General features: G+C 39.0%; 1 protein-coding gene across 3 annotated transcripts in view; it reads left to right on the top strand.

Moving 5' to 3' along the window:
* Nucleotides 1-1,710: 1,710 nt before the first annotated feature.
* Nucleotides 1,711-21,777, top strand: part of c19h14orf180 (chromosome 19 C14orf180 homolog) — a 30,797-nt gene continuing 10,730 nt past the window's right edge. Inside the window, exons 1-6 of one of the 3 annotated variants that reach the window (XM_036150471.1) lie at nt 2,152-2,166; nt 6,429-6,459; nt 14,040-14,117; nt 14,194-14,280; nt 16,385-16,505; nt 21,582-21,612. In XM_036150471.1, coding sequence (XP_036006364.1) covers nt 14,084-14,117; nt 14,194-14,280; nt 16,385-16,505; nt 21,582-21,612 — 273 coding nt within the window. In that variant the 5' untranslated portion in view covers nt 2,152-2,166; nt 6,429-6,459; nt 14,040-14,083. Of the gene's footprint in view, nt 2,167-6,428; nt 6,460-14,039; nt 14,118-14,193; nt 14,281-16,384; nt 16,506-21,581; nt 21,613-21,777 lie in introns of all 3 variants that reach the window. The other 2 variants (XM_036150469.1, XM_036150470.1) reach the window with 2 other exon arrangements.

Raw genomic sequence — 21,777 nt, 5'->3', positions numbered from 1 at the left:
CGAACCTGACAAGGAAACCAGTGGACGGATGTCAGTACTGCAGTTATATGCTCATATTTCCCAGTTTTGGTCAAGATGCGAGCAGCCACGTTTTGAACTATCTGCAGGCCTCTAAAACCTTTCAATGCGTGAAGATACAAATGCATGGATAAGAAACTGCATTTTCGAGAGATAAACACAATCTAATAATGATAATGTTCCTTAGGTGATAAAACTTGTGACCTCTTTAATGTGAGATTCAAAGGAGAACACTAGGTCAAACCACACTCCCTAGTTCTTTACCTTGTCCCTACATTTTATGACATAAATGACAATTTTCAAGGTGAAGTTTTTGAGGTCCAATGACAATAAATCTGTGTTGTCGGTATTAAGAAGCAGGAAATGAATAGATAACCAGCCCCTAATTGCAGACCAGCAGGTTTCAATTTTGACAACTCAGCCCTGTTACCAGTGGTGAAAGGCACATAAAGCTGCAAGTCATCAGCATAACAATTGATGGTTACATTAAACAAACATTTAAGAAGGCCAAGCGGCTGCAGATAAAGGGAGTATGGTCAGTTCTGTGGAGTATATAACGCTTCTGAGCCGTGGAGCTCAGTTGCTAATCTGGAATTATCAAGGACTTCTTGGCAGCTAATCTGATTAATGATCTTCCAGCTATGTCTGTCAGTTTTGGTGGTTGGACATATCTCGTAGCTTTGCTGTTGAACCATACTTTAGCTTTTTTTTTTAGATGTTAACATTTTTACATATTTGGATGATGATTTATAGCCTTATTCTTCTTTGAACTCCCCTGCAACTTTATTCTTGCCATGTAATGGTTCAGGCCTTTGTGACAACATGACTGGATTGCTGTAACACATTTTATTTTGGTGTCGGTGGGTCTTTAATCACACGTCTGCGGATGGTGCAAAATGCTGCTGCACGTCTTTTAACCAACACACACAAATCTAAGCACATATCATCTGTTTTGAGTTCACTTCAATGGCTTCCTATTTGTTAGGATCCATTTTAATATTCTTGTATTTGTTTTAAATGGCCACGCCCTGCTTGACATCCATGAGCCCTTCCCCTCCTTGTCAGTACTGAGAACCAAGCACAAACTGAGATGGCCATGCCTTCAAAAAACAAATTTTTTTCCCTCTCTGCCTTTTAATATGTAGTAGGATGTCAGTTTTATGTCAATGTATTTTGTTTTTTATTAAAGTTGAATTTTATCAGTTCTACTTGTGTTATCTATATCTTTGCTTTTTTTCTGTGCAGCTCTTTGGCTTCTGTGTTGGTGTCAAGTGCTTTATAAATAAAGTTGGATTGGAGTGGATGTTTGCTGTGTCTGTAGGCCTTTGTGATTATGTTTGTTCAGTGCTGAGGTGACTGCTGGGTTTTTACTTACTGGTATTAGTGTAAAATGTTTTCCATCCACTTTCACTTCCGCACTCACAGAATGAATAGGTTTGTGCTTCTCTTTCACATAACACACTCCAAAAATATGTTGAAGTGTGTTGTTTTAGTGGAACAAACTGTGTGAAAAAGTAGGATGTCTTCTCCAAGGCTCTTTACTCATCTTTCTATCCCTTGCTCAGGGATTGGAAAAACACTCCACACACCGGTGGAGCTACCATACAAGATCAGGGCAGAGATTGGCTCAGAGCTCTGCCACTCACACAGCAAACACTCTCCAACTTCCTCTGTCCTCCTTTCCTGGTGCAGCCTGAGAGGAGGGAGGGGAATGGATCTTTTCTGTGTGAGACGCCGGCACTACCTCACACTGCTCCTCACCACCTGTCTTTGACTTAGTGAGCACAGACGGGACAGAGAGGAGGGCTGCACTGCTTACTCTGTCTGTTTATCTACCAGCAGTCTTTTTTTTTTTAAAACATTTCCCCCACCCCTCTGGCTGTTTTCTTCCTACCTGTGGTGCTTCGATGCAGAAGTGAAAGACAGGGGGAACGTTGCTCCTCGGCCAGTGAGAGCTCTGATGGGAGGCAGCTTTGACTCTGGCTGGGACTGGGGATGCTGAACGGAGGGAGGGAGGGCCTCTTTGAGCTGGGACAGCAGCTCCAGCAGCAGGGGGAGTACCAGGCCGCCCTCCACTGCTTCCTCAGCTGCCTGTTGGGACTGACCCATGTGCAGAGCTTCACCTCTCTGCCCAACTGCCTGCACCAGGTGAGCTAGATTTTAGCTGGGCACACAAAGGCACAGCTTTTTTTCACCAAGGATCACATGTTTTCTCAGCTGTGCAGACAAATTTGCTTCATTTCGTCTGTAGAGGATCATACTACCATAAAGCACAGCACAAAGGCCAGATTTAACCTTGATATCTTTAGCACCAATGTCGAATTTGACAGCAGGCTATTATGTGCTTGTGTGTTCACTGTGGAAGATCACCTCTGTCCCACCAGAAATGCTGCTAAAGGATAGTAGGTCTCTATTAACTGTCTATGACCCATTACATGTTAGACTATTTTTATGTTAAGGTAGCTATGTTATTGTACGTTAATAACTTTTTACTTGATAACATTTCAGGGTGCTTGACAAGGTTTCTCCACAATAGTGGAGCTGTCATTTCTTCCCGTGTAGTATGTAAAGGAATGCGCCTGATGTCAAAACACTGAATTCGCTCCAGAACTTTACCGCTTGCAGGATGATGTTGACCAGACCTGCCGGGCTGTGCGGAGAGAAGTATTATTTGCTTTAACAGCTCACAGTATACATTCGCATCTCCAGACTTCAGTATTTTATTTACTTTGTACTAGAAAAAAATATCAAAGGCATTTAAATCCTACAGTGACGATGACAATGATCAACAAAAACAACAAAAACAAAGATAATTTGAAGATCTAGATAAATACATGAAAACCATTCTGAAGCATCAGCCTATAAATGCATACCTTTTTTTACAAGCCAGCATGGGTATTCTTTTTGTATTAAAGAGAAAATATTCAGAATAAGCCCATTTCAAACCAAAAAGCAACACAAAAGAAATAAAAAAGAAATTGAGGAAGTCCTCTGGACGGGTTCTTCTTTGTTGAAACATTTCGTCTTTTCTCCAAGAGTCTGAAGTCTTGTAAGCAGTACCTTTGCATAGTTGCTTATAAGGCTGAGTTTATCTAGAATGCTTCAGAGTGATGAAGTCTCTTGAATCAAAATCAAGTTTAATCGTCAAGTAGGTTTGCACTTACAAGGAATTTGACTTGGTGTTGATGGTGCAGACAAAAAATAGGAATACAGTAAAATAAGAAGTAAAAAGGATATATATATACAGAAGCTGTATACACTCCGTAAACTGTGCGTTAATGTAACACAGAAGCTTGTAAGTCCTGAACGGGGGAGAGAGACAGCGTCCAGTGTCACGGGCGGCTCTTGGCCTTGTTCATAAGGCTGGTATAGCAGATGGGGAAAAACTGTTCTTGTGGCGTGAGGTTTTGGTCCTGATGGACCGCAGCCTCCTGCCAGAGGGAAGGAGCAGAGATGTAACGTCTCAACAAAGAAGAATCCACCCAGAGGACCAACTTATGCTCCATCCGGATACCCTTATCGAGTAAGGACTATTTAGTCAAAGCAGAAGTTCGTCAGCAGTCGCCATAAGTGCTGTCCGAATAGTGCAGCCAGTCAATAAGGAAGGAGGTAGGAAAATTAGCCTGTTTTCTTCCTCCTGCTGCAAATTTAGCCTAGAAACCCCGCAATGTCCCTTACCAGTGCGAAGAAGCCTTAAGGTATCCCATAATTCTTTGCATGACATGACATATAAGCACAGCCCACCTCAAGGAAATTAATGAAAATGTCTGGAGAGAAGAGAGCGTATGCTTTGTAGTTCATTTTTGGAAGGATGCAGGCCTAGGTTGACTCGCATCATCCATGTGCATTTTCGTCACGTAATGACGTCAGAGTTAAAGGCTGTCCAAAATTGGTACAGCATTTCGAGGCTCCTTTCTGTTGACCCCATGAAAGGTCAATGAGTACAAGCTAGGAACAGGAGCTTGGAGCTATTATTACGGGTATTCATATGGAGCCTCAATTTCTTCTTCTGTTTTTTTTTTTCTTTTTCTACCTGGATTTGTGAGACGCATCACATCTCAATAATGCAGTCATTAGATACGAGGTCAGATGCCTTACTTTATCTTTCTAAATCTTTCCCTCTCCACACATTGTTTTCACTGGTTCTCACTGCATTTAATATGTTTAAATCTTCCTAATACTTTACATGTTCCCTATTGTAATTAGTAACTAGTGCATGAGTTGACTGAAATACAGTGTAGCTTAACATTATACCTTTTACCCAAGGTTATCTTTTCTAAGACAATAATCTTGCTTTTAAGCAATACTTGTACCATTTATAAATATTGTTTTTCTACATACACAATTAGGAATGTTTAAAAATCCACTAAAACGCTCTGTGTTTAGCTTTATATAGGCTATGTTTTGTATTTTTTTGCAATGTAAGTTGATGTGAAAAAAAAGTTTTACATTGGTCTAAACATGAGGAAAGGAGGAGGACTGTCATGTTTTTGAAGTGTGTGTGTTATGTTTGTTACGGTGCCATTCTGACTGCTGTGTCAGGAATGGGGTTCATAACTTTTGCTGTGAAGTCATCAACTAATTTTATTTTATCTTTTTCTACGGAACAGTTAACAATGTGTGAGTCACTCGTCAGGGACTTGTGAGTGCAGTCAGATTATTATTAGCCAAATTAATCATAAACTAATTTATGTCAATAGTTTAATTAGCACCAGGAGCGAGCTTAGGCGAGTGAAGCATCTGCATAGCACAGCATGAGATAAATCATGTTAATATTGGGCCATTGCTGAAATATATGAGAGACAGTTGTATCAGTTCTCTAGAACTGATGCACATGTAAGAAAGCTGTGATCAGAATCAGAATCAGACATACTTTAATAATCCCAGAGGGAAATTACTTTGATGCTCATGTAACAACATTTTTCAATGTGTGTCCATGGTAATCATATCATGAGTCCTGCTGTCTCAAATATGTAGTTAAAGGCAAGATCATAACTTTATTTTTGATGGCATTATGTCTTCTTAAATCGTTGAAATGAATAACTGAAATTAAATTCCTATAGCTCTTATTTAACATACATACAGCACACACACATTATATATATATATATATATATATATATATATATATATATATATATATATATATATATATATATATATATATATATATATATATATATATGATTTATATTGGTTTTACGTTTTGCCATGTTTCCAAACGATACATTATATAATGTTCTTTGCTGTTGAATGTATAACTATCAAGTTAAAACATCTCTAACTTCATATGTTAATGCAATTAAATTAAATTCAAGTAAACTGCTCAAAAAATAAAGGGAACACCAAATAACACATCCTAGATCTGAATGAATTAAATATTCTTATTAAATACTATGTTGTTTACATAATTGAATGTGTTGACCACAAAAATCACACAAAACATTGTCAATAGAAGTCTAATTTATTAACCCAAGGAGATCTGGATTTGGAGCCACACTCAATATTAAAGGGGACAAACACATTACAGGGAGATCCTGTCCTGATGTACTGGCCTGTCTCCTGGTAGTGCCTCCATGCTCTGGACACTACGCTGGCAGACACAGCAAACCTTCTTGCCACAGCTCTCACTGATGTGCCATCCTGGATGAGCTGCACTACCTGAGCCACTTGTGTGGGTTGTAGACTCCGTCTCATGCTACCACTAGAGTGAAAGTGACCACAAAAGTGACCAAAACATCAGCCAGAAACCAGAGGAACTGATAAAGGTCTGTGGTCACCACCTGCAGAGCCACACCTTTACTGGGGGGTCTTGTTAATTGTCTATAGTTTCCATCCGTTTTCTATTCCATTTGCACAACAGCAGGTGAAATTGATTGTCAGTCAGTGTTGCTTCTTAAGTGGACAGTTTGATTTCACAGAAGTGTGATTGACTTGGAGTTAAATTTTTTTGTTTAAGTGTCCCCTTCATGTGTTTTGAACAGTGTATATTTAGTTTATTTGTATAGTGCCAATTCACAACACATGCTGTCTCAAGGCAATACCTTGAGCAATATCTAATCTGACATAATTTATGAATTCCAATACAATTTACTGTATTGATATTTACAAGAAAAACTTATTTCAGACATTTTGCTTCAACCTAATTCATCAAAGATTTAAATTTACATTTGGTTTAGAATGCATAACAATGGACTTTCTTTTACTTTGATCTAAAGTCTTCTTTTCTACATCAAACCACATTATTAAATTGTTTTGCTGTTTTCTCCATTGTTTGCTATCATTAATTTAAGTCTTTGAGACAAAATAAAACTAAATTATGTCATCTGCAAAGAGTATTAATTGTAATGATCTTAAAAGTGAAATATTTACCACTTAACCCTGATTGATTGTTTTTCTGTGCTTCACAGATTGCTGAACTGTTCATCACTGAAAAGAACTGTATCCTTTCTCTAACAAAACCCCATCTAAGCTTGTTGCATGCCACTAACCAAAAAGCCAGTTTATTTGACTTGTGAGGGAAACATGCAGGGGGTGTAGCAAATTCCAAGACAATGGAGGATGTAGCCCATATATAGAGGGTAAATCAAGCAGAAGGGGCTGAACGGATGTCTTTGGGTGAGTTCATAATAAGCCATTTGTCCCAGAATGCCACATGCTTTGTGTGTCAGTCAGAAGGTGTGTATCTCTCTTAAGAGGATTTGTGGGCTCTTATCTCAGTACAACAGAATGGGAGTGCACTAATTAACCTGCATCCGTGGCGAGTAGCCCATGCATGGATTTCCACTTCACTGCCACTATAAACTACAGCAGTACAGGACACCGAGATAATATAAAGGTGTTGTGTTTCAGGATCTATTACCCCCACAGCTCCTCTCCTTGTTATTGAGATACTCCAGCGCTAAACTTAGCCAGCTCAGGTTATCTATCTCAGCATGGCTTTACCTATCTGTGTCTAAAATATTTGGGTGGGTTCATAATAAGGTAAGATTTGCAGAGCCTCGATCTATCAGTGGCTACTGCACAACAACATCCCCGGCCGCTCAGGATACCATGACAGAGTTAAATCTTTTGAGTTACATAAGCTCATTAATAGTAATGGGTTATGTCAGGTCAGATTGAGGTGTTACATGTACAGCAGAGTAACACTCTCTTACTTTTAGTGTAACATTACAGCAATAAGAATTTCCTATTGACCTGCTTTACACAATGATGATTACCATAGCTAAACAACGGTGATCGCTGTGTCTAAATATGGTTAGAATCTCTTTTGGGTTTTGGTCTAGACTTTGATTGGCCCATTCTAACACATGAATGTGTTTCTATCTAAACCAATCCAGTATATCTCTGACTCTATTTTCAGGGTTGTTGTCCTGCCTGAGGAGAGACTGCCACCTCAATCTTAAGTGTTTTGCAGATTCTAAAGTGTCATGTTTGTTATGTTGGTGGTGGTGGGCCAAAATGCAGACAAGCGATTGGGAGCTGCATGCTGAAGGGGAAACTGATTTATTTCAAATAAAACAGCAAACTTACAGACAGGGCTGGCAAAGACAAGGCCCCAGGACGCAAACAAGGAGCAAACCAGAACAGAGGAGCACAAGGAGGGAGAGGAAACCAGCATTTTAAATGGGGAAGGAGACAGAGGAGAAATTAGGTAGGGATAATTAGCACAGGTGAATGAGATGACGGTAATGTGCCGAGGGAGAGGAATGATCTGACAGAGACAAGGAGGAAGCACAGGACCTAACAAGAATACAAAAACCATTAAGAATAAACAGACCCTAAAAATAAAGTAAGGACTGACTGAACTAATGAAAACAGAAAAACAAAGATCTAACAGAAACAAGAATAAAGTCTAAATCCATAATGAAGAGGATACTAACTAATGACAAGAAAAAAGAGGAAAAGAACAGAATCTACAGATTTATAAACGATACTAGAGAGCTGAGAAACACTGACACACTGCCCGATCCCCAGGAACCTAAACATAGACACAAACCTAAGGATTGCATCATAGAGACAATCTTCCAGGATTTTCCTGTAATTAGCTTCACTCATTATCTCTGGCCAGTGTCCATGCACTTTCTGTATCTTACAAACCCGACTGCATGACACTGCCACCACCTTGTATCACCACGAGAATAGTATGTTAAAGGTGCTGTGCAGTGATAGTTTTTGCTCCGCAGACCACCATTTTAAATGTAGGCCAAAAAGTTAAGTCTGAAATATAGAGCACATTTCATACAACAAGACAGGCTTAAACAAAAAGTCAAAGATAAAAATAAATGATGAAAATTATTAAAACCTGCAAATGAAGCAGAGATTTAAAACAACACAGACATAAGATCATGTGCAGTCAAGAAAAAGAGAGAAACAAAACACATAACTAAACGCTTAGGAAAATGTTTTACTTTGCATCTAAAGGAAGATACAGTAATTACTGATCTGGGTTTTTGTTGGGGGAAAGTCCAGAGAACGGAACCATAATGACTTAGAGAGCCAAGGGCTCATCTAGAGTTGAATCTGGGTACAGGAAGACCTGCATTTGACCGTGGGAATGGTGCGTTATGATTCTCCAACCTCTTCTGTGGATCTGTGTTGCTCCAGGAGCCCACCGCTTCTTTTTACTTTCAACTGATTGAACCGTGGATTCCAAATGTATTGTTTTATATCCAAAACCTGCTATAAACCTCTCTGAAACCTTTGCCCTGATCTTTCAGCTGCTTTCTTTGGTCTTCATGGTGCTGTTCCATTCACTAATGTTCTCTGACAAACCTCTGACATTTGTTGTATAGAACAGTTGTATTACACATTGATTGAAGATCCAGCACTGCCAATTGCTTTCAAAAGTCACCTAATTTGCAAATAAAGGAGAGTATAGGGGGCTGAATATTAAATGCATGTTATACCTTTCAGTTTTATATTTTTTAAAGAAGTTGAACACCATCTATCATTTCCCTCCTACTTCACAATCAATCACGACTTTACGCTTTTGGTTGTACTGAAAAAAAAAAGTGAAAAATATTCAGTTAACATGAATACTTTTGCAAGCCACCATAATATTTTTCACAGCCTTCACAGGAGTTGAAGCTGCAGAGCTGTTCTCTTTTCGCAGCTGCACTCTGGGGAAGAAGGTGAAAGGTCAGTCTGCTAAAATAGGAAGCAGGATGTGGGAACTTTAGAGTTTCACACAAATGTTTTAGGAGAGCAGAAATACCAGCTTCCCCCCTTATGTTTCTCTATGTAGGCTATAAATACACAACTAGGAGAATTTAAATATTCAAAGTAGCCTAGCTCCATGCTGGTGTGACAACTTCAGACCAGATAAATCTACACACACAAAACTGGGTCACAAGTTGTGGCTCAGTTTGTTGGATTAGATTAGATTAGAAGGCAAATTATTCTTCAAATGAAGGATTTTTACTTTTTATGGAATAAAACCAAAAAAAATCACGTTCTATGGCTTTGGTTGACAAACATTTGAATTTGGACTAACATATACTCAATATTTAACACTTTTAAAAAATACGTCCTCTCTGTATCAAACTGAATAGAAATGTTTGGGTCAAAGTCTGAATGTTAAGCTTATCTAGCTCCACCTTGCAGAGGTGCTGACTGAACTCATGTGAGTCTAGAGGGCAAACTGCAGAGTACTTGTGATTCCACTTTGACTTTAGCCATTTGACTAAAATAATGTAAATCTTACTCCAAGTGTTCTTCAAGAAAAGCCACATTTTCAGGCCTCTTGAATTAACAAATGTTAACTATTCATTTTTTGGTAGAGAGAGGAGTTGACGGTCCCATCATAATAGCAGAAAATCAGCCCAGAGCCATTACACTACCACCACCATGTTTGATTGTTGCTCTAACATGATGGTGTTGTTGCACACCTCCCAAAAACTTCCACTTCTGTCATGTCAGTCCAATTAATTTTGTCCCAAATATCTTAGGGTTCAGGATGTTTTTTTTGGTCAATATGAGATGAGCCTTTGTGTTCTCTTTGGTCAGCTCTTTCTTACTAGCTATATTTACATGCACAAAGTTCCACGATTGGATTGAAATGTATTTGGATTAAAAATGTGCGAGGATATGCACCTGGTATTATTCAGAATAGAACCACTATGACATGTGCAATGATCAAATTTCCCTAAAAAAAAACACAGAAGAAGAACTCTGTGCTGAACAACAAAAAATAGTGAGCAAAGGGGTATCATACAAGTTTGTTTGTCTTCCGAGCGCCCAGGCTGGACTTCCACCAGGTTTTAATTACGGTTGAAACGTTACTAAATAAATAAAAAAAATTCTCTTTTAATGTTTTGAATAGAAAGGTTGTACAGTTTTGCTTCTTGATGTATTTTTGCCACTCACCAACACAGAAATATGTTTACGTCTGGCGCACATGTGCTCCTGGATCAGTTTGCCACATTCGGAGTAACTTGATCCTGACAAGCGTTTCTATGCATGTCGACAAGATTATCAATTGGTATAAACTACCCTCTCATGCAGAATACAATTTCATTCCAATTGACTGATTGGCTTGTTTACATTTTTGTTCTGATAAACCCTTTAATCTTAATTACTTTTGTCCATGTAAACGTAGCTATTGTTGCATCACAAACACAGATCTTAACTGACAAGTGCTTTATGTCCATGGTTCTTTCTTCACTTCTTTAGCTATGCTTACATGGACAAAAGTAATCTGCCATCTTGGATTTCATGATGAAAGAAGTAAGTAGGTAGTAAGTAAGTAAACTTTATTTATACTATACCTTTCACAGATAGAAAAAATCACAAAGTGCTTTACAGAGTAATAAATGCCAAATATAAATATCACAAGAAGAGCATACAAGTATAACATCAAAAATAATGACATTTAAGTAAACACTTGTCTAAATAAAAGTGTCTTCAACTGCTTTTTATAGGATTCAACACTTGTTGAATCAACAGAATCGGCCACATGGAGAGGCAGAGGCAGGGCATTCCACATCTTTTCTAGAAAATAATATAGCAAATGGAAGTACTGACACAGGACTTGGGATTGAGAAAGTTTCTGTCCTAGAGCTAGAATTTATCCTCCGTGCTCACTCCGTTTTGTTCATGTCCGACCGACAGAGAAACTACGTTATGTTAAGTAATGAGAACGGTTCCACATTCTCTGAACGTCAATGTCGATGCTGTCGTTCAATCATAGCAAACAGGAAAAAGAATGTCAATAACCCTCGGTTTGTCAAAGTTAAGTAGTGTAAATAGAGATCATTAACCACAAATTAAGTACATTTATTTTAATATTCATAATAAAATGTATTGTTTTATTTAAATATCAGATGCAAACCACTCTATTTGCACCAAATAAAGAAGCAGATTTGTCTTTTCAACATTTAATTTGAAACGTGGTAATCCTCTCCAAATAGATTTGCATTCTACTTGTAATGGTGATGATCACATATGCTCTCCTCAGACTCCAAGGAACTCTGGAGCGGCGTTAGATGGAGTAACTGCGGATGTAGCAAGCTTTGCTTTTCACGCACTCACGGAGGCGGTCTGGAAGGGAACGGACACGTACAGGAGCGGAGGATGTGAAATTACGGGGTCATGCTAATGTCAACCTCAGTAACAAGCTATGCTTCTTACCCACATCACACTCCGGCTGTGGTTCTTTGGATAGAGCTTACTGCATTGCCTTTATAAAAAAAATAGCTAAACTTTTTTTATACGTATGTTTTAGGTCTTATTAATAAACCTACTACTGTTTTTTTTGTTTCTAACATGAAACCATGATACAAATCAGGGAAATTATCTGAATTATTTTAGAATTAAAAACATTTTGTTGTGTCTTGTAGCTGTAAAAGTAAAAAAAATATATATATTATTTAAAACTATTGTTTAAAATCCACCAACATAAAGTGTATACAAAATCTTTATTAGTTTAAATTTTAGTAGGTTTCGTTGGAGGTCATGCCAGTTCATACTTTGGTCTTGTGGCACGTGTAATGAGGTTTGCCTTTGAGGTCTCCTGTGTTAATGCAAGCTGTTTTATTTTTTGTTACTGGGGTCCAGTTACCAGTTCAGAGCAGAGGTTGTTCCTAGGAAAGGATTGTGAGAGGTTCCTGTTGTTGGATTGCAGTGCTTCAGGGGAGTTATAAATAGCAGTCAGAAGAAGGGCTCCGACCTTTGTTGACGTCTCCTCCCTTTTATTCTCCTGCACAGATGGTCCACCTCATGGCTACTGTAGTCCCAGCTGCCCACTGTCTCCTGCTGCTTGTTATTTGTTGAAAATATTAAAGCAGAATAAGCTGGCAAAAATGGTTCACGGGGGACTTTTGTTTTTAAAGCCATTGAACTTAAATATCTGCTGCCTTACTGCCTTATTGATGCACATATGTTCATCAATTGAAAGCTTTTCAACTTTCATACAGTCCCTTGCGAGATTTTCTATACTGATTCAACCTTTTCTTCAAGTATTTTTGCCTCATTCTGAAATTTTTACTCATTCTTTTTTGCATTTCAGTTCAGTCTCGATCAGATAGGAGAGAGAGCCTCTGTCAACATAAATTCTTGCCACAAATTTCCCAACAAAATGCTATGATCCAAACAAGCTTTTGCTATTATGTTCAGCACCTTCATCCTGCTGGAGGATGAAGCTCTTTGTTTTGCAGCACCTAAAAGCTTTTCTTTCAGGATTTAACTCCAGCTTCCCATCAACTCTGATTAATTTCATTGCTCTGCTAAAGAAAAGCACCCCTGCAGTTTGATGCAGTCCCTGCCATTTTTCCTCGGTGGAGTTTGTTATTGGTGTGAAGTGCAGTGTTAGGTTCTCTCACCACCAAAAGCGTTTTGCATGTAGACCAAATGCTTTTGTTTTGGTTTTAATATGAGCATAGCCGCTTGCTTGTGTTAAAACAGCTATTGTTTTTACACTAAAAACATGTGGCTTATTTAAAAAAAAGGCAAAAAGAAACGCATTGTTTAAAAAAGTCATATGAAATCCGAACTGGCAGCCTGTCAACTGATTCTCCAACCAGAGGAATTTCATCCAGCGCTCATTCAGAGGCACCACAGGGCCCTTCCAACATTGTTTTTACAGCAACCCTATTTCGAACTTCTCCACAACTTTATCTCTGAGTTGTGCGCTGTGTTCCTACGTCTTTAGGATAATGTTTGTTAACTAATGTTCTCTTCTGAGGCTTTCACAAAACAGCTGGGTTAATACTGAAATTAAATATACCTATATATACCTTTATACCTATTTGGTGACTTCTGAAGGCAATTGGATGCGTTGGATTTTAATGAGAGGTATCAGTAAAGTGGGCTGAATGCTACACTTTTCCGATTTTAATTTGTGGAAGATAAAAATGTAATTGTGCTTCCACTACACTATTATGCACTACATTGTGTTTGTCTATCACATAAAATCACTATAAAATACATATCAGTTTGTGACGTATGTTGGTATTATAACTACAGAGTAAATTCAATGTTCTATCATTATTGTGCTTGTACTAAAATCAGGCAATCCTGCTCCTTTTCAGGATAGAAAATCTATTGTTTGTATTCCTAATCTTGTTAATGTCTTGATATAATTCTGCTTTGGAGTCACATCATCAATACAAATTGAGATGTTTTGGTTGTAATTTTTACCCATGGGAAATCTGATGTAAAGTGGGTCACCTAAAAAGAGACTGCAGGGTTTATTTTAAGCGCTCTACGTCCCTTTGGTCATTAGATTCATCTGACAAGCAACAATGGTGTCTTTTTACCATGACAAGAACACTGAGTGTGCTGAATGCTTTTGCAGATGGGGCTATTTTTAGGATGTTTTTCATGGTCTTTTTATGGAAACAAAAAGGCTGCTGTTCAAATCTATTGCAAAGAATGTGAAGTTGAATTAGAAACTTAAAAGTTAAAAACTGGCTTCAAAGTAAGGATATGATGCAGCAAGAGGAGCTTGATTTGTTTACTCCACTATATATTGTGGGATTCAGGCACAAGTCCAACATCTACCTTACAATTCACACTATAAGATTAACAGGTTGCTTTGGATTGCTACACCGCCTGTTTGGCCTGGATGGCTGTTCTCCAGTGGGATGGAAAAAAGAAACGTGAGGGCTCTTTTTAACTTCTACCACTGACTAATCCTGCTGGTATCTGAGACTAGTCCTTCACCTATATAAACAGATGGGAAGGCCCTCCAGTTCATCCAGGCAGAGAAGATGTTCTACGAAGTGGCGTTGATCGAGCTCACCGCTCTTCAGGGAAGCCCAGGCAAGTGGTTTTTGTTTTGCTTTTTAAATCAACTTTTCAGGGAACATTTCTTCGAAAATGAGTGCAAACACAAAAAGTGTGTTGCGCAATAGTGGACTTTGATTTTGTGGGAGGGTTTTTTTGGCTGTGGTTTTCACAAATTTCCCAGGATCTAAATTTCCAAGTAAGGTGTATAACATTTGGCAGCCCTCTGATGGAAAACAAAATTTTCAGGTAGTACTTTAAAGTAGCTCTTTTTGGTAAAATAGTAAAAAAAAAAAAAAAAATCAATTAACGATTTTGTGGCTGATTTCTAGTCACTTGTTTTGGAAAGTAGTGACCTGCCTGTATGTATTTAAGTTTATTGTGATATTTTCTTTTTTTGTTTGTTTAACGGGTGTCTTACCAGTTAAGGGGTTAAAGTGCAGCATATAGCAAAGATATTAAGAGTTTCTTAAAAGATATCTTTAAAAGAGCTGTATAGAACCTAATAATTTAAAAGAAAAAGTTTGAATTAATGCTATGTGTGCTACATTGTTTCATGATTCATTCATTTTAACAATATAGAAGCCTTACTAAGCTTTTGGATCATGATCCATAAGTAAGTACGGTATTTGTGTTCGGATCAGAGGCTACGTCATTCTGTGTTAGAGAGAGAGATCAGTTTAGTTCCCAGCTATGCAGTTAAAAAAAGATTTCACCAATATTTCCAAAAACAAATTGGATTCTTTAAAGGGATAAGAAAAGGAAATTGTGTAGTAACAGGATTAGCTTCCTGTTCCAATGCTGATATTTAATACTGTCTCTGAAGTTAGAGCTCCGATCTGGGATTCACATCATATCATGAGTGAAGCTTTTTAGTTGTACGCTTGAAGACCCTGCGAGATTTGGTAATTGCTGTATTACTAACTGCTATTAGCAAGATGAGATGATAATAGTTTATTTCTCTTTATTTGAGATGCTAAAGGAACATGTTCATGAATAGATTTTGTAATGTATCGTGTGCGTTTGTGGTTTAATGAGATTCAAAGTGCCAGGAAGGCAGATAAGCAGTTTATCCCTGCAACTCTCTCTACATTCTTCTGGGAGCCCAGAAGAATATCATGTATAGGAAATATAGTTTTCTTACTAGCTTTCTACAACTTTTTTTTCTTCCGCTGACTTTTTAACACCTCACTGATAGGCTGCTGAAAAAAAGCCAACTTGGAGTGCTCTTCACTCAGGAACCATTTCATTGTTCAGGGCTGGTCATCTGCCAGCGGCTGAGCACCTCTCTAAAAAGTAGTTTAGCTAAAATGATTGATGGGAAATTCGTTCAGACTTTTAAGCATTTAAAAATCTAAATGCTATTTTTTTTAAGTTGCCAGCTTCACCTTGTTTCACAATAGTCTCGATGGGGACTGTGTCGAGCATCCAGAGCGAGGGCAATCATTCATCCCTTGCTTCGTCGGCTGCTCCAGACCTCTGCCCGTTCCTCCTCGTCTGATGCTGAGGCAGCAGAGCAGCGTAGCGTGGGCATGGTGGAGCAGGTTGAGGGGAGATGCAGTGCAAGACAAATGGTCACACTTTTTCATTAGGAACCGCGTGTCACTACAGCACACCGAAGCACCTGAATCAGCACTGACTCAGGTTGAACGGTAGACTTCTCCTGGGTCAGAGAAGTCGTTTTTCTTACTACCTCGTTGTATTTCTCCTCTGACACTTGACATATTTATCACTTTATTTTGATTCAAATTGAGTAGGACGCCTTTGCCTGCGCCGCTGATTTGTTTTTACTCACTCGTGGTATTGATCACAAATGTGTTTTGCATGCTTGGTGCGCTCTTCTTCTGTTTGTGGTTCGTCACTGTGTGCTTCTCACTGCTTCAGGGGCGTGGAAACTGTGTTGTTTGCCGCCCTTATCTGCTCTCCCCTGTCCTTATCTTCGCTCTCTTGTCTCCAGCCCTCAGTTGGCTCCTCGTCACGTTGCGAGCTTACAGTCTGCTGCAGTGTCAGGCAGGCCGATAGTTGGTTAGGCTTTAGTAGAAATCATCTTTCGGGCGGCTTGGGAAGATCGAGGAGTACAGGAGAGGATAGCAAATTATTGACAGGCTTACTTATTCCATGCCCTGTGTTTCTATAACAGGGCCTCAGGAGGAGGCCACCCTGGGCTCTGCAGGATGGACAACTCCAGAGGAACTTTCAGAGCAGGCCTCTCAAGCGCAGCACCTCGAGCGGCTGGCTCAGCTCTGCATCATGAGCAAACAGTAGGTAAAACTCTGTCCTGCTGAGGCCTCGACTGTAAAGCAATTAATGGGGTGTAAGATGTTTTAAGAGGGTTAATGACTCAGGAGGCTTATTGCGGGTGGATTTACTGCTCCAAACTATTTAATTTTATAGGGATTCTTAAACTTTTATTTTCTAAATAACATGACATCAAATGGTTGCCAAGATAGTTTTGTTTCTTTTTCTTTATTCGCCTCACAAAACATGTAATATTAGGCCTTACATTAAGGCTCTCTCTGCGTAATCTTGCATGCTCTTTTCAGGTCAGACATACCTGCGCAAATCCAGAAAATAAATACAAGTAAAGTTTTTTGCTAATGATAATAGTCAGAATTTTTTTTTTAAACAAACACAAAAATGTGTTTTTGCAAGGCCGTGGTACCTCATTAGAAAGCTTTTTATCATTAAAATAGTATGTCATTATAATAGCCCATAGTTTAGTGTCAATACTTTTGTAAATAAAATAAAAAACAACAGTCTGCTCTTACACATTTCCCCCTTTCTATGGTGCATATTTTCCACACTTGGAGAACCCTAGCTTCACTGAATTGAATGTCCTGTTATATAGTGAGGAAAGAGACACCGCTGTGTGCCCAGATCTGGTATCTCCTGTTGCATTGGTACTTTGTTCAGGCCATTCCATTCACCTTATTTTCTCTGCCTCTGTTGTCGTTATTGAGAAAGGGCCATTTAACCCGATTGCCGTGGAGGGTGACAGAGGGTGGAATGTTTGCACGGTGGAGGGCTGGTCACTACGCTTAATTAATGCAAGGAGCATACAGTAGTTAAACATAAATGAGATGGTAATGACTGAGCATGGCTATACCAGCATGGCTCAGATTTCCAGCTAAATAAGGACACCGGAATTTGATACTGCACTTCAGTTTGCGCTTGTGAGCTTTAGGAATGTAACCTGAAAGGCTGTAAAACTTGTAAAACATTTAAACGCTATTTGCTTCAGCATGTATGAAAATAGTCCATCTATGCTTTGAATAGATCTGTATTAAGCATCAGGGCTCCTTCCTGGAAAATAGGAAGCTGGGACTGATCCCTAGTGTGTTATGGTGAGGATGTTTTTGTACTGAAAGGGATTTCCTCTTGAAGTCAGGAGAATAAGTATCGTACCTGTCAACATTTTTCCAATATATGTTGACGTGTTGATCAACATATATTAGAAAAAAATCTCATATCTAAATATATTAGATATTCAGGTCAAGAACCTGATATTTATGATCAGGTTCTTGACATGAATTTCACACCAGACGCTAAAACAATCCAAATAAACCACACAAGAAATGACTATCTTCTAGCGCACAAATTTGTGTGTAAAGTTTTGTGTAATGAATTTGAATGACAGAGGAACTGATTATTGGGAAGATCAAGACAAGGTGGGGCAGAAAACCATAGAAATTTGAAAGAATGGCTATAAATGTTCAGTATTTATCAGTCTTGCACTCTACTTGTGCAAATTAATATCAAATGGATTCAACCTAATTGATGGCCAACAAAAGCAAATGAACCATCTTAAGACCTTTCCAACCTAATTTTTGTAAAACATGCTAACTGCATGACGAATACATTTCTTAATGTCTGAATGTTACAGTGAGCTCCATTTGGGCCATAATCTGGAAGTGGAAAGAACATAATCATATAATAAATCAGCCACAACCAGATGACCTTTGAACATTTTCTAATAATCAGAAGAGTTAATTAGAGCCACCCCCAGAGAGCCTCGAAGAGACCTGCAGTCAGCAGAAACAGTTTTTCCATGAAGAAGTATGAGATAACGCTTATTGCCTCTTTGTAGGCTCATTGCAGAAGACTCCACTGCTGAAGAAAAACCCGGTGTAGCTAATTAAAAACTGGGAGAATATAATCTAGTCAGAGGAGACCAACATTTAGCTGTCTGAATGTCTTTTCTTGCACAATTTTTGGAGGATAAATAGCACTTTGTGTCACCCTTGGTGTCTGGCTGTTTTTTAGCATAATGTATTGGGAAACACGATTACAGAGAAAGAACATAAAGCGTAGCAGGACTAGTACTGTCACAATATGAAGAGAGTTTATGTAGAAGAAATAGTTAAAACCAGACCCGAGCAAGCCATGTGACTAGTTTCTCCGAACACTGGATGTCTAGAAGCAGTCACTATCAAAAACAGTCTTTTTTATACAGTATTAATTCCTTTCTGTAAGCCTGTTCAATACTTTGTCACTCAACTTTATGACACACAATTTATGGAACTATTTGTGTTGAATTATTTCTTACTGACATCTGGCGTGAATGTTATGACAGAAAGCCTATTTGGAATTGATTTGACATGTCTAATTGAGCTGATCTAAATTGGTCTATATGCAAAAAAGGAAAATGGAGTATGGGATATTCCAGCGCTGTACTGTTTTGTGATTTTTGAACCATAACAGCAAAAAACATAATTAGCTTCTTACAGTAAAGCCTTTGTGCTCAGATTTACAGAATGTTCTAAGAATGGTTGGCAACAGCAAAACAAATTTGGCTGAGCTGGAAATGTTTTACATCTATGTGAACTTTATATGAACCTGGCACCTGGTTCTTCCAAACTGAATCAGAATTTGTGTTTGGAACAATGGAGCTGGTATCGGTCAAACAACACACAGCTTGCTCCACATCTTCAGGCACATGCTAAGCTGTGAGGGTGACGGATGTCCTTGGTTGACTTTTTCAGGGCAGATATGCATGGAACGACTGGCAGGTCTTCAATGAAACGCATCACGTTCACTTAGCTTAGCACTTGACAGGGGAGCGACAGAGAGGCACGGGGCAGTAAACCGACCTGTAAGCACCATTCCTTCCATAATTCCCCCTGGAGGATAGACGGCGGCAGCGCTGGCAGAAATTAAAGGTCTCCACGTCCTCAATGAGGCGCCTGCATGCCCACAGCCATGTTGTCCACTCACAGCATGCACGTGTTAGAATATATCATGCTGTTATGATCCAAACCGTAAAACTCATGTGCTCTGCTGCAAATATCTTAACTGGTTTTTATAAAAGAAGCTGACTGGCTTTCCACAACCCAAGAATCAGCTCGGAGCCTCGTCATTGAGTCACCATTAAGTCTGTTTTTTTTTTTTTTATTAGGAGCATTACAGTGCAGGTTTGATATCTGAACCATAGAAAACATATGCCCACTTTATTTTCTATCAGACACCCTGACATTAGCATCTTCATTTAGTACTGCTGTTTTAAATAAAAATCAGCGTTTGTAAATGCTTCGTCTCAGTCAGTTGCACCACTATGAGGGAAAATGGGAGTTATACACAACATTTAGAGCAAGATTCACTAGCACCACCTGGCATTAATAAAATACATTTAGGGTTTAAGACAAGAATCAAAAAATTTTAGGGATTCATCAGAAAATATCATCTAATTGCACAGCTTGAAGGAGCAAAACTTTATTATATTAGATAGAAATAACTTAAAAAAAAATAATTAAAGGTATCTTCTTAGATGGACTATGGTATGAGGTCACATACCATCTCTCTGTGTTTTTCTCAAGTCTCTCTTTTACATAGCCGGGCCCTCCCTGCCCATAAAATGCCACCACCAGGCACAAGGGGGTGGAGGGCACGCCCAGCTAAGCAAACAGCACTATAAAGTCATGAGACACGCACTTCTTCACTAGACATGTTCCTCTGAAGAGTGATGTTTTTCTGTGTACTTATCCTTTGCAAATACACGCATACCAGGCAACCAATGAGAAGGGGAGGGGAAAGGGGGGACCGTTTTGAGCCTGAACAGAGATAGAGAGAGGCGTGGCTTGATACACGTCTTGTTTTGGTTTACGAACAGTGCTCAACCACAATCTAGTGGTGAAAAATCGCTTATTGCTCCTTTAAACTATGAGACAGGTGATCTTTTTTTTTTTAAGCATGAAGACGAGAGAGAGTGAGCTCATGTTAACTTGCTAGTTGTAATTTCTAATGTGACTAATGTAAGAAAAAAAAAAACAGTTCCAGTACTAAGTAGTAAACATTGGGCTAACATTTTGTTTTGTTGTTAGCAGTGTTGGGCATAGTCGCAGTAATACAAAAATAGATATTTGCTGGGGTTACTTTTATTAATCGCATTATCACTCAAGCTAAGTTTAGGACTTATTTGAGGGCTCTCAATTTCAATAACTGTAAGTACGATAACGTTCACAACATATGCATCCACCATTTACGTCACATCCTATCTCGCATTACACATCCTCACAGACTTCTCTACAGCAGTAAGAGTCGCAGCGCTGCAAAAAAAAAAAGAAAAAGAAAAATTAAATAAAAAAACATTGTAAGAAGTGGTGGCCCACAGAGCCAGGGCCTAACCCTGCAGATAAGCCGAAACCACTCCCCCCCGAAACAGCTCCAGTCAGCCAGCCCACCTGAACCATACAGACCACTTGATTGAACCTGCCTCCAGACAGAACCAGTAACGAGAATCATCAGCTACTGGAACCTAGGCAGGGGGCTAGACACGGAACCACACAAGATTACCCCCCCCCCCCCCCATGTCATAATAATACCCAAGTTTGCCCCACCTCCCCCCTGCGTACCCCACCCCCACCAGCAGAATACACTCCTTGAAGGGGAGAGCACCTGCAATGATATAGAAGCAAAAGGACCCAAGACTACCAATGAATCTTTCTCTTCTCATTTTAAGCTAATGAAAGATCCTTTTACAGCTTTCTAGATATCTGCAAAAACAAAAATAAGATTAGCAATCTTGAATAACATCTTTTGTGTCATATCAAGAGAAAAAAATTCATCATGTTGCAAACTTGTCAAATAATACTCAGACAATGACCGCTACACCACTCCAGTGGGTAGGGCTTTCACTAAAGCTTTAGTCCTATGAGGCCATTTGGAGCCACCTGGGGAAAGCAGCATGCACTGCGGGTCTGCATGTTTCTTTACAACATCTTGACAAGTTCATTGTTAGTGTCTCTGGAAACACTGTTACTGTTGTTCTTGATGTTGTTGCTGTTGAAACAGACACATGCACTCTTCGTGTAATGGCATTTTTTTTCCACTTTCCTTCTCAGACCTCATCTTGCCCTGGAATACAGCGGCAAGGTACGTTCAAGAAGTTCATCATCACTTTTTCCGCCTGTGCAGATTTGTACCGTATTACACCGGTTTTATCTTCAATCCACTGGCTTCCTGTTTGCTGCAGCATCCATTTTACGATTTTATTGAACTATTATGGAACTCCTTATAGGCTGGCCCCTGCTTATCCAA

The sequence above is a fragment of the Fundulus heteroclitus genome, chromosome 19 (assembly GCF_011125445.2).
Source record: "Fundulus heteroclitus isolate FHET01 chromosome 19, MU-UCD_Fhet_4.1, whole genome shotgun sequence".
Taxonomy (NCBI): Eukaryota; Metazoa; Chordata; class Actinopteri; order Cyprinodontiformes; family Fundulidae; genus Fundulus; species Fundulus heteroclitus.
Note: the sequence above shows the minus strand (reverse complement) of the source record. Positions and strands in the feature narration are given on the sequence as shown.